We start from the raw sequence: 12,004 nt of genomic DNA on the forward strand, positions 1-12,004 counted from the left end.
GGTCTCTGAAGCAGCTGTTGGCTGGTGCGTCGTAATCCCAGCTCTGTGAGGTGGGGCGGGGGGGTCCTACATGGGTTCCTTTGCCCTGGGGTGTGAGCCCTCCTCCATGGGGATGAGATCAGAGAGAAATGATGTGTGACGTGTACATTGCTGGGACATGGGGTGATTGGTGGTGGTGTTTCCTTGGATAGGTAGGGAGATGCAAATTCCCATTCCCAGGAACACGTTTTTTCCTCCTGGTGGAGAGTTCTCGTGCTGGTCTGTAGGTGGCAGACACGTGCTCCGAGTTTCTGGGCCTGGTGGGATCCAGGTCTGGGCCCCTCGGCAGAGCATCAGCTGAGACTTTTACAGTCTTGCTCAGCTGAAAGGGCTCTATGGGATATGGACTCAGTGGGCCGGCTTCATCCCACGTGGCCTGGGGGTGACCCCTGGCCACTCTGCCATCTATCTACCCAGTGCTCTGCTTTCTGCCTCGGTTGTCTCCACCACCCCCCCATCCACCTGCCTCATACTCTGTACCTTAAGGCATAGAGCATCTACTCAGTAAATATTTGTTGACTGAATAAGTACCAGCTGCGCTTTTAAGGCTTTTACACATATCACGTCCAGCTCTCACAACTGAAGTTGGAATTTCTAATAGGCTGAGTTTACAGATGAGGAAACATCGGCTTAAAGAGGTTATGAGTGACATCCCCCAAGGGCTGTAGCTGGTGTGTGGCAGAGTCAGGATTTGCACCCAAGTCTGTGTGATTTCAGAGCTCATGGTTGTGGTGTCTTTGGGGACAGCAGATGGATTAAAATCTAGGCATGCCATGTATAAGTGGAAGAAATCAGAAAAGATTGAGAACTCTGTCTTAGAAATTGTTGTACAGCCCTCGAGGGCATGTAATGCAGAGACACTCGCCCGCCATTCCCCAGACGCTTCTCGGTGGGATGTGGCCCTGTGAGTCTCTGAGCATAGAGGAGCATACTGGTAACGAGTGTATCAATCGTTGTGGCATAACTATGAAGTGGGTTTTTGGTATTTCCGTAACTGCCCCCAACTGTGTTATGTTGACCGCTCCATTTTTCCGCTGGGTCAAGACTCAATGGTGGCCAGAATCGGTAACTTTTCAGTCACACTCATTATTAGAACCGTTCTATGCCTCAGTTTTGTGACTCAGTCTTGTTCATTTTTAAACTTCAGTCTCAAACTCCACTCAAAGCTCTTTTCCCCTAGGCCCCCAAGTGCAGGTGCCTTTGGAAGGTGATGGGGTGGGTGAGGATGTGATAACGTGACTTCCTTTCCCTCCCCTTGTTCCTGTGCCTGAGTCTCCAGGACTGGAGCAGCACAGAGGAAGCAGAATGTGGCTGACCCTGAAGTTGCTGTCCCCCTCTTGGATAATTGCCACTGTCCCAAGGTGGGAGCTCTGCATGCTCTGCTGACCAGGAGCTCACTCCCACGCTGCTCCCAGCGCCTTGGTAGTTAGTCTTCTGTGAGATCCGCCTCGTTCTGTCAGCTCACTCCCAGCTGGGAGCATTCACGTCCCATCTCCCTGGTTCCGGCCCTACACTGAGGTGATCCTGGTAAGGATATATCCCGCGGTCTTATGACTCCCCGGTTTATCCCCCATAGAACCAGCCGGAACGTGTGGGCTCCATCTTCCACTTGCAGTCAGTAGAACAGGCCTCTTGTCACCTGGAAGTCCCTCCTCCCCACCCCCCATACAATCTGTCTTCAGCTCTTTTCCTCTCAAATGGCCAAGAGGCCAACTCTCTGCTAAGCAGGTGTCCATCTGGGGTTGGAATATCAGGACCCCTACTTGGAGTGATTCTCCGAGAGCCTCCTGGCCTTTGACTTTAAGGAGTGCAGGGATCCCACCTCCTTTCTCCTTGGTGAGGGAGGAGATACCCTGTCTCTGCGGTCATCAAACATGATCACCCTCCCCCACCCTCAATGACACTCTCTCATCTACATCTTCTTGTATTGATTTTTGGGGGGAAGTGAGGGATGATGATGGCGTTTGGTGGTAAGACAGGTTTTGAACTCGTGCTGTCTTACGGGATCACTGGACCCAACCTTGGTCCACTCCTTGAACTTATAAAGCAATGGTACGTAGAGCCTTTTATCCTCAAATGGGCCTTATTCACAATTTCATGATTACTTGAGATGCTGGTAACTGATAGGAATGGAAGCCATTTATTGAGAACTCACCATGTGTGAGTCATGGAGCCGAGTGCCATGCACATTTTATATTTATTTATTCCTCCCAGAAACCTTATGAGATCAGTATTCACATTATCCCCATAATACAGATGAGGAAACTAAGGCCAAAAGAGATTAAGTTACACATGGGGAAAAGGAGGTCCATGAGGTCAGTAGTGGGTACTCAGATTTGCTGATTCAAAGGCCTGGTGTTTTCTACTACTCACTGCTACCCACACTTCTAACCACCTGCATAAGTACTAGAAAAGAATTATAGTGTTCAGATAAATAATGTAGTCTTAATGCTTTTTGTTTTCCTTTTGAAGATGATTGAGTGCCCTGAGGCTCCTCCTCTGATGAAAAAATAAAAATAAAACATCAGGGGTTGGAAAGCCCCACAGGTATATCTCCACCCTTTCCCAGTGACTAAAGCTGGTTTCGAACCCAGGAGGGTGTATGCACCTGTCCTTGAAGCATTTCAGCAGCGCAGGTCCTGCCCCAGCCTGTCTGTTAGAGAACCACAGAGAGCCTTTGTTCCCGGGCACAGGCAGCAGGTGCCTGTGGGCAGAAGCTGCAGACCCAGGTGAGTCCTGTGGAGACGCTGCTGGTTTGGGTCACGTCCCCTGGACGAAACCTCTTTACCCGTTCAGTGTTCCCGAAGGCTGGACCCATCTGTTTGCCCTGGAGACTTGCCAGAGTCCTGTGAGCTTGGATATCACCCTGCCCTGGGTGATTTTCAAGATCCCTTCAACCCCTCCCCGACACACATGTCACCTGTCATGACCATCTGTAATCCTGTCCCTGCGAGGAAGGATGACCTTTATCCCTGGGAGTTTCGAGAACACCTGGGGTTTGTGCCACCTGGCCCTGAGCCCATCTCCCTGTACTAGAGAAGTAGAGGTCCAGGGGAATGGCAGGTGTATCCTATTTAGTTCACCAACTGTTCGCTGGGCACATCCTATATGCCAGGCATAGCGCTAGGCCCTGGGGTGCACAGAGAGTCAAGTCAGTCATACAAAGCTCGCCTTAATTCTAACTGAGAGCTGTGCTCGTGGTACAGGATCCAGTGCTGCCCAAAGAAAGACTTTGGTCAGCTTTGCAGCAGTCAGGGGCCCCTGGCTTCACAGAGGCGGTGATGTTTCCCTTGGGTTTTACAGGAGGCAGAGGCATTCATCAGACAAAAGGAAGATGAAGGGAAATCTAGACATACGAGGAAGATGGGCCTAGGTAGTATGGTGGGAGCAAAGAACTAGCTCTTTGTCTACCTTGCAGATTGGAGAAACAGAGACAGGACGATCCTTCCAGGTGCCTCCGGCAAGGAGTGTATGCGTCCGAGGGAAAGCGGTTGCTGACTTGATGAGCTCAGACCAGGGTTTGCTGCCCTGATGTCCAGCAACCGAGATGCTGAGCTTGTGTCTCCTTTCCTCCTGAGCCAGAAAGCAGGAGGTCTTTCTGGACATTTAGGATAAAAACAGCATGTGGATCATTTCCTGCCCATGTCACCTGAGTTTGGCAGTGTATGGGGGACCATTTCTGTCTCTCACCAGAAGGGACCCTGTAGGCTCTGCTCTCACCCCCTCAGCCACTTCCCCTGTGGGTAGAATCATTGACAAGCTTGGTGAGCAGTCCACAGAAGTGTTGCAGGGGTGGGGTGGGAAGTTATGTAGGTTCGTGTAGACAGCCCCTCTTGAGGAATTATGCCCCAGAATCCGTAGTCCTGACTCAGCTGGGTGAGCCACTGTGGCTTAAGGCGATTGAATAGGAGGAATCCTGCAACTCTGCTGAGGTAGCCCTCTCTTTAGCTCCAAATCTCCTTCCCTGCAGAGCAGGTTCTTTGTATTAGATTATCCAAGTGCCCGTGCCTTTGGAAACCAGGCCTGAGGTTTCTCTTAAATAACATTGAAAGAAAATAATTCTCCCACTCGTGCTACCCTGTGTGCCTAATATTCCCTACGGCATCTGTGCACATTAGTACCAGCCAATGGAAACAAAAAGCTCAGTGAGAACCCAAAGACATGAAGAGTCCAGGCAATACTGAATTCTATTGGAAACCGGATATGCAGTTTGTTCTTCAGTTTACATGCGGCATCCACAGGAAGAGAAAGCAGAGCAGGGTTCCCCTGTTGGTTGAGACACCAGCCAGCCAGTGTCTCCTTGGACAAGTCAGTTCACTCTAGGTCAACCTTTTTTTCCTTCTCTAGACATCAGGAGGATAAGGAGAGTTGATCAGATACAAAGTGGTACTTTTTCCGAAGCCTTGGGAAATGTCATGAGGGAAACATTTTTGTGGGTTGGCAAAAATAACATTTTGTTTTTAGCCTGCCTATGGAGCCTGCTTACCAGGCCTCATGAAATGACATTCAGAAACCGGGAAAGAACAATTCTGGCTGTTTTGGAGCCTGTCTGTTGTAGACCACCCGTGTCATAAACTGGGTGGCTTTCAAGAGCATTCACCCCTCTTGAGGTTTGTGTTCTGAAAGAAAGAAAAACAGTCTAAATGTTCACCAACTGGTGAGTGGATAAACAAAATGTGGTACATCCATAAAATGGGGTAATAGTCAGCAATGTAAAGAAACAAACTAATGATAAATGCTCTAACATGAACATAAAAATAGTATGCTAAATGAAAGATGCTAGCTGCAATAGACTATGTACCGTGTGACTCCATGTATATGCAATGTCCAGAATAGGCAAATCTGTAGAAACAGAAAACAGATTAGAGGTTGCCTGGGGACTGTTTTGGGGATTGACTGAGAGTGAGCATGACACCTCTTTCTAACTCTACCGAAATCATTGTACACTTAATTTTATGGATGAGAATTATACCTCAATAAAGCTGTTTAAAAAACAACCAATACAAAACGAGATCACCAGTGAGTTTTCTCTGATATGAGAATATCCGTGATTCCTTTCCTTCTTGACACTTGTGACTGGCATACGGATGGGTAGGAAGAATAGCCAGCTATACCAGGCTTCCCTTGAGGGAAGAACCCTGCGGTGAGTCCTGAGGAGGCCGTGGGTAGAGGGACGATATTTTCTGAACCCAAAAGGGGAAGTACTGAGTCAGGCCCTGTCCTAAGGGCTTTGCACTCATTTTCTCATTTAATCTTCCCTTAATTCTCATAACCACTCTGTGGGAAAGGTGCAGCATGCCACTGCCCACTTTAAAGACAAAAACTGAGACAAAACAGAGATGGTGAGTCTTATGAATACTCAAAGTCTAGAAGGAAGGGACTGTAGAGGTTCAAACCCAAGTCTTTCTGGCTCTGAAAATCACTGATCTTTATCATAAAAGATGTTACCTCCTAAGGAAGTGTGTTTATAGGAACCACTTTGACCAATAAAAAGCTGTTTTAGGGAATAATGCAACAAACCGTTATGAACAATAAGAGTTAACTACCACAGCAGGTAGAGTGTGACAAAGCCGCCTCCTGCTCTACCTTGAGCTGGGCTGGTAGGTTATGAGTTCCTCCCTACTTTGATTTTCTCACATGGTTTAAACACATGTATTATGGGACGTTTGACACATTCCACAACAAAAGAATACTTGTAGAAGAATGAAGAATACTTACATGACCACCAGCTAGCTTAATAAAATATCATCTAGTGTGTTTTTCACCACACAGGATGAGTACACAGGAAAGCCAATTTACACGGTGTTAGGAGACCCGGCTTTGAGCTAGAAAAACCTAGACTCAGATCCCAGCTCCAGCATTTATTACCTTAGGAGGTCATAAAACCTTTCTGAGCCTCTGCTTCCCCTTAAGAGAGGGATAATCTCACCAGGTTGCAGGGATTGCATGAGATTGTGCATGTAAAGAGCTTAACCTGCTACATAGAAATTAGTAGTAGCTCTCGTTATTATAAATAAGGTGTATACAACCTGACATTTATAAAAAGCACTACAAATCTTACATAGATTTCATCTATCTCCATGATTAGCACTACTTTCTCCTTTCAGTGAATTCATTTTGGGGAAATTACCTGTCTTCCCAAGTTCCTTAATAGATCCTAACTTGCATGCCAGCTCTTGATGGTCTCATCTTGATTCTGTCCCTAACTCCTGCCACTGTCCAGCTGGGTGACCACGGGTACATCACTTCACCCTCTGTTTTTGCCATGAGTAAAATGAGCCTACTGAATCATTCTGTCCGAGCCGCATATTCTGTGCCCCTGATGCACTTGTAAGGACTTTTGGAAGCAGAAGCAGAACCAGCCACCAGTGTGTGCTTCCTCTTTGACTTCCCGAGGACAGAGAAGGAAGCAGAGTGGAAGGGTTAAAGCTGACCGATCCAAAGAAACGGAGTGGGGTGGGGGTCTTGGCCACCTCCTTGGAACCTTCTCTGCTCCCTGCATTGAACACGGTGGTTTATAAGCATCCTGATTTGTCCAGGTCCGTCCTGGCTTACACCTGTCATTCAGGTGTAATTAAAAGCCACCCCCCTACCTCCCTTCACTTTCAAATGTATTGTGGTTTCATGATAAATTATAAGGTCACCATAGTAAAGCCCCTCATTTTTCGGACATGAAGCTGGAGCTATATGGACCTTATACAGGATTCTGGGGCTACAGTTGTCGCATAGTAACCAAGACCAGTGACAGACCGTTTGCATTGTGCTTTCACATATGTGCTCTCGTATGTTTGATCTGCAAAACAGCCGCGTGTGATGAGGCAAGCTGTGTCAATATGGCCATTGAGGCGCAGAGAGATAAAGTGACGTGCCCAGGACTAATAAATGGTAGACTACAGACTAGAACTCAAGGCTTAGGTTTTCCAAAAGCTGTGCTCCTGTCAGTTTTGTGCCACAGTCAGAACCTGCTAGCTCCCAAAGTAGAGAGTGAAGGCTGGATTCTAGCTAGCAGTGTGTATTGTCAGTTTCTTCAGCGCTTGGCGAAGGCCGTGCTCCCACAGGAAGTAATTCAGCTCTGCCTATCAGCGGCTTACACCCAGGGCACTGGCAGGCTCGCAGGGAATGAGGCCTGTGCTTGAAAGGACCCAATTGCTACCAGCTGCCCCAAAACTGGTCGGTGGAGGAAACTCCTGTTTCTTTATCAGCAGCCTCTTCCCTAGCCCGAGGCTAACCTGCGTTACCTCCCTCTGTGAGCTTTCCCTCCCTCTGAATCCCTCCCTCCGCTCAGGGTCTAAGCAAAGCAGAGGGATCCTCAGCAGCTGGTGTTTAAAAGTACTGCCTACATGAAGGGATTGCCCAAGGAGAAACATCCTTGCATGGACAGCCTCTGCCTGTGAAAAATACCTTCTTCCTTCTCTGCAGCTCTACGCATGCCTTGAAGAAAATGCATTTTAACATCTGAAAAATTCCATCAGGAACAAAAATGTTCTTATCCCCGCTCTGCTCGCATTACTTTTAGTATAGGAGGAGTTTTGCCTGAATTCTTTACGGAAGCAAGTCCTATAGCCTATCCCCACACCCATCCCAAATTAAAATGATTTAGTCAGCAGACAAGAGAGACACAGAGCCCTGTATTTGAGGGAAGGCTGATTGGGTGCAGCAGTGCAAGCATTGTGGGCAGGGACAGCGGCCACTTGGCACACCGCGCGCTGCTTGAAGCATAGAACACGGACTTGGCAGAGCCCCGTGAAGACCACTGCGTTTCCCTCAGCGCTGGGAACCTCCGCTGTCCCCAGATCATTAGCTCTGCCCTTAGAGCAAGCACAGTCTTGCTCTGACTCTTACTTTTTTGGTCGTGTCTTTCCTGAGAATTTCTTTCTGGCACTCGTCAGACATCCAGTTGCAACTTGCCTCATGTATCTACTCTAATCCCAGTGGGGAGAATAAGCTAATTTCTTTGTGGTGTAGGCCTGACTTTAATTGACTGTGATACCAATTACATAAGTGTTCGGGAAATCTGTCATATCCCGGAGGAATTCAACTCCTGCGAGGGCCGAAACAGCCCATTGAACTGGAGCAAGAAAGGCCTCCTCCTCTAACCAGACTCTCTTTGCTGTTTTTGCAGAAATCAGGAATGGAAACCTCAAGGCCATTCTAGGTCTCTTCTTCAGCCTCTCCCGGTACAAGCAGCAGCAGCAGCAGCCCCAGAAGCAGCACCTCTCCTCACCGCTGTCGCCTGCCGTGTCCCAGGCGGCCGGGGTCCCTTTCCAGTGCCAGGCTGGCACTGCTCTGCAACAGGTGCCAGCCACTCCCCAAGCCCCGTGCCAGCCTCACCAGCCAGCACCACCACATCAGCAGTCAAAAGCACAAGCTGAAATGCAGTCCAGGTGGGGGCTCCTCGCCAACTGATAATAATTCTGTTTTGTCAGCGGCCCTCCTCCACACGGGCCAAGTTCTAGCCTATGCTGACGGGATTTCTCATGCACAGTGTCACAGTGTTGAGAACTGCTGGTGGTTAGTGAGGAAGGAGCATGACCTTGAAACCCAGGCCTCCGCCTGTGCCTGGTGGTGATGTGTACTTTTATGTCAGAATCCCCAGCAGCCAAAGCTAATTAGCCGCTTCTGCCTTAATCCTGGCCTACTACACACACACTCGTAAGCAGTCAACAGCCCCTAAAATAGACTCCAAATGCCTTTTGCATGTCTGCCTACAAGCTTGGGTGTTCAGTGCTGTATGTGGGAGTAATTTTACTTACTGGAGGCGAGTTGTCCTCCGGCAGATAGCTCTGCTTTGCCAGAAGAGAAAGGTCAAGAACAACAAAGTGAGATGGCAAGTGGTCGTGGTCCACCTTCCCTGAGAGCGCTGGCTTTCCCTGATGGGAGCAGTTACCATTAAGTGTGACGGGGTTTTGGTGGCCTTAGCGGTGGCTGTGTCGGCTGTGGTCCCCCGCTTTGCAGGATTAGGTCCTGGGTTTTGTTGGTGTTTCCAGGAGGGTCTGATGCTTGCCAGTGGAACTCACCATCGAATGACGTACAAGCAGAGCACCAATTGTTACCGCCTACTGTTACAGTGGGGATAGTTGAACTCCTAAACAGCTCTGCAAAAGGTCACCGTGTAAAACCTGGGTTTTCATAGCGGGAGAAAAAGGAAGGGGTTAGAAACTAGAACGTTTCTGACTCATCGTCAGGTTCTGGAGAAAAGTCCCCAATAATTGTTGTTGTTGTTTTAAGCTGTAACCCTTTAGCTATCAAACCTGCATGTCACTAATCAAATAGATTCTCGATTTCATTTATTATGTGCTACAGAGTAATGGCCTTTCCTTTCCAGTGCCCCAAAGCACCTGCATTCATAGTTATAGCGCTGCCCACCCACCTCCACACCCTTCGAGCCCATTGGAGTTGGGCAGAGCACAAAGCAGTTCAAACAAAGCAGGTGCCTTCTAGATGTTACCATTTTTCTTTCCCATGAGAAGTGCTATTTCCCAATTGCGATGCTGTTAAAACCAGCAGTGATGGATGTGATGTAAATCAGATCCTCTAATGAATTATCTAATTGTATCCAGTTCACATTAAGGAAATGTGTGGGCTGGCAGAGATGCCCAGACTAGCAATGAGGAATAGATAACCAGGCAGCCGGCCTCTGCACTCTTGCCCTGAAATACCACCCAAGTGGGAGCTATGCTCTGATCAGAGGTCTCTGACGGACCTGAATGATGGAGTGATCAGGGCATCGTTTCGCACACTGATTCTGCAGACTGTTTATTCCCCAGATGGTAACTGGCCAGGGGAAGGGTCCTATGGGGGAGGGGGGAGTTGGGAGATAATCTGGGTTAAGTTGTTACAACTGTTATTGAAGTTCATCTCAGATCCTTGAATCTGCCAGTACACATCCATGTATTTAGTTCGTATTTGAATGCCTTTAGTGTGCCAGGCACTTGGGGGGCAAGGGTGAATGAGATAGTCAGGGTACCTACTTTCTACGTTCTACTGGAGGAAGCAAGAAAATAAACAGGCAAGAGAACTATCAGAGAGTGGTGTTCTAAGAGGATGGGATTCAGAGGGATTGGGTCGGTAATTTAGGTGGGGCTGATAGGGAGTTCTCCCTCGGACTTGACCCTGGAGTGGAAATATGAGTGACAAAGAGTGAGGCATACAGAGCTCAGCTGGGGAATGCATCGGGCAGCGGAGCAGCGGCTACAAAGGCCCTGTGCTAGGAGCTGGGCAGGTGAGGAGCGGAAAGGAGGCGAGTGTGGCTGGAGCTGAGTGGGTGAGGGGAGGAGGGAAGTGAACAGGTGACCTGTAAGCAGAGAGGGCTGCCACCATTTACATGGAGGACAGTGTGACTGGTGGCCCTGGAGTCGAGCAGTGCTGTGGCCCAGAGACCATGTCACAGAGTGCTGGCTAAGCTGGGTAGAGAGTTGGTATTTCATTGTAAAAGTGGCCGGAAGCCATTGGGGAGTCTTGAGCAGGAGAGAGACTTGATTTGATTTACAGTTTAAAAAAAAAAAAGTCACCTTTGCTTCTTTCTGGAGAGTAAGAATGTGGAGCCCCAATTACGAGGCTTCCGTGGTCCCCTGGAGGATAGTGGCTGGGATGGGATGGAGCAGGTATGGAGATGGACCAACTCAGGGCATTTTGGAGGATGAGCTAACAGGACTGCAGGTAGATGGAGTACCTGGAGTGAGGGTGAGGAATCACAGGTGAAGCGTAGATTTCTGGCTTGAGCAGTTAGGTCAATGGTGGTTTTTATTGATTGCAGGACGCCAGGGAGAAGCACGCATGTGCACTGTGGCTCTTCAGAAGAGGGGCCTAGAAAGCACGCCTCAAACTCGGCCACAGAACTCTTCTTATTTGATACAGCACCTCACTGCACAGGCTTCCAAGGCACATGTGTGGAGAAACACTGGGCGGCTGGCTGTTCCTGAGCTCTGCCAGCCCCAGGCATTGATTTCCATGATGGGCGTTTGTTTTCTTAAAAGCACCCGATGTTCCAATCAGGACAGCCATCTCCCAGTAAGAAGAAACACCCTACTATTAATACATGCTTTATGGAAAGAGGAGCCAAACTCACTTAAGCCAGCTTTTTATATTCATTTGTTCCAGAGTGTTCCTGCCCTCGTGGCCCCTGACCCTGCAATGTGGTGGCACAGACTGGCCTTTGGAGTGGCTCTGTGTCCTCACTCATCCTTTATCTCACTCAGATTGGGCTACTTCTGCAGGTGACTGGCTTCATCCATGACATACTGACCCCTTCTCATTTACTTCCCAGAAGATATATCTTATTTTCAAGTCCTAGGGCTCCGACAGCGCATGCTAGTACTCTGGCTATACATTGAAGAATAGTCGAGTTGCCTCCCTGGCTCCGTTCCATTGTATTACTGTCCCTAGATTCTGACTTTGATAACCCAAGTCCCAAGGGTAATGATTTTGACCCTTGGTCATCAATGTCAAATGCCAGGTTTGTTTTGGTTCTCTGTTAGAACTCTGCCAGATAGGAGCATGCCTAAATACTGTGCCTCTTGGGATAGCAAATGCTAAAACTTGGCAACTTTCCCGTGGTGTTTGTGAATACAGGAGTAACGGAAGCTGGCCAAGGACGCTTGAGACATTGGCGTGAAGGAAGCAGAGCAACTCTCCCGAGGTGGCCAAGTGGAGACTCACTTCTCCCTCTTTACTTGAGCCCTTCTCATGAATTTACATGAGGGCTGGGAACTTGATTCACATATTGCCTCACGATTCCTCCAGGAGAGGAGCGTCAGCCCCAAGACTTGCTTCCCTCTCCATCTGTGTCTACCTTACATACTCGTATTATCAATATTCAGCAGTTTAAGAAAAAAACAATTTTTTTTTCTTCATTCTCTTCTGCCTATTCCCTCACTTCCTAAGTCTAGAGACACCAACATGGTATTTCTCATCTCAGATCCTTTTTTGAACATGGTAGAGGATGTATGGCTTCAAGAAGACAAAT

The 12,004-nt window shown here is 48.4% G+C and overlaps 1 protein-coding gene across 11 annotated transcripts in view; it reads left to right on the forward strand.

Moving 5' to 3' along the window:
* The window catches only part of NAV2 (neuron navigator 2), a 717,995-nt gene that overhangs the window by 497,050 nt on the left and 208,941 nt on the right, over positions 1-12,004 (forward strand). For all 11 annotated transcript variants that reach the window (XR_012497554.1, XM_074336128.1, XM_074336129.1 and 8 more), the window contains one exon: positions 8,162-8,423. Coding sequence is in view for 10 of the 11 variants with exons in the window: in XM_074336128.1 (XP_074192229.1) it covers positions 8,162-8,423 (262 nt within the window). In the remaining variant the exon portion in view is untranslated. The remainder of the gene's footprint in view (positions 1-8,161; positions 8,424-12,004) is intronic.

Source organism: Rhinolophus sinicus, linkage group LG06 (assembly GCF_036562045.2).
Source record: "Rhinolophus sinicus isolate RSC01 linkage group LG06, ASM3656204v1, whole genome shotgun sequence".
NCBI lineage: Eukaryota > Metazoa > Chordata > Mammalia > Chiroptera > Rhinolophidae > Rhinolophus > Rhinolophus sinicus.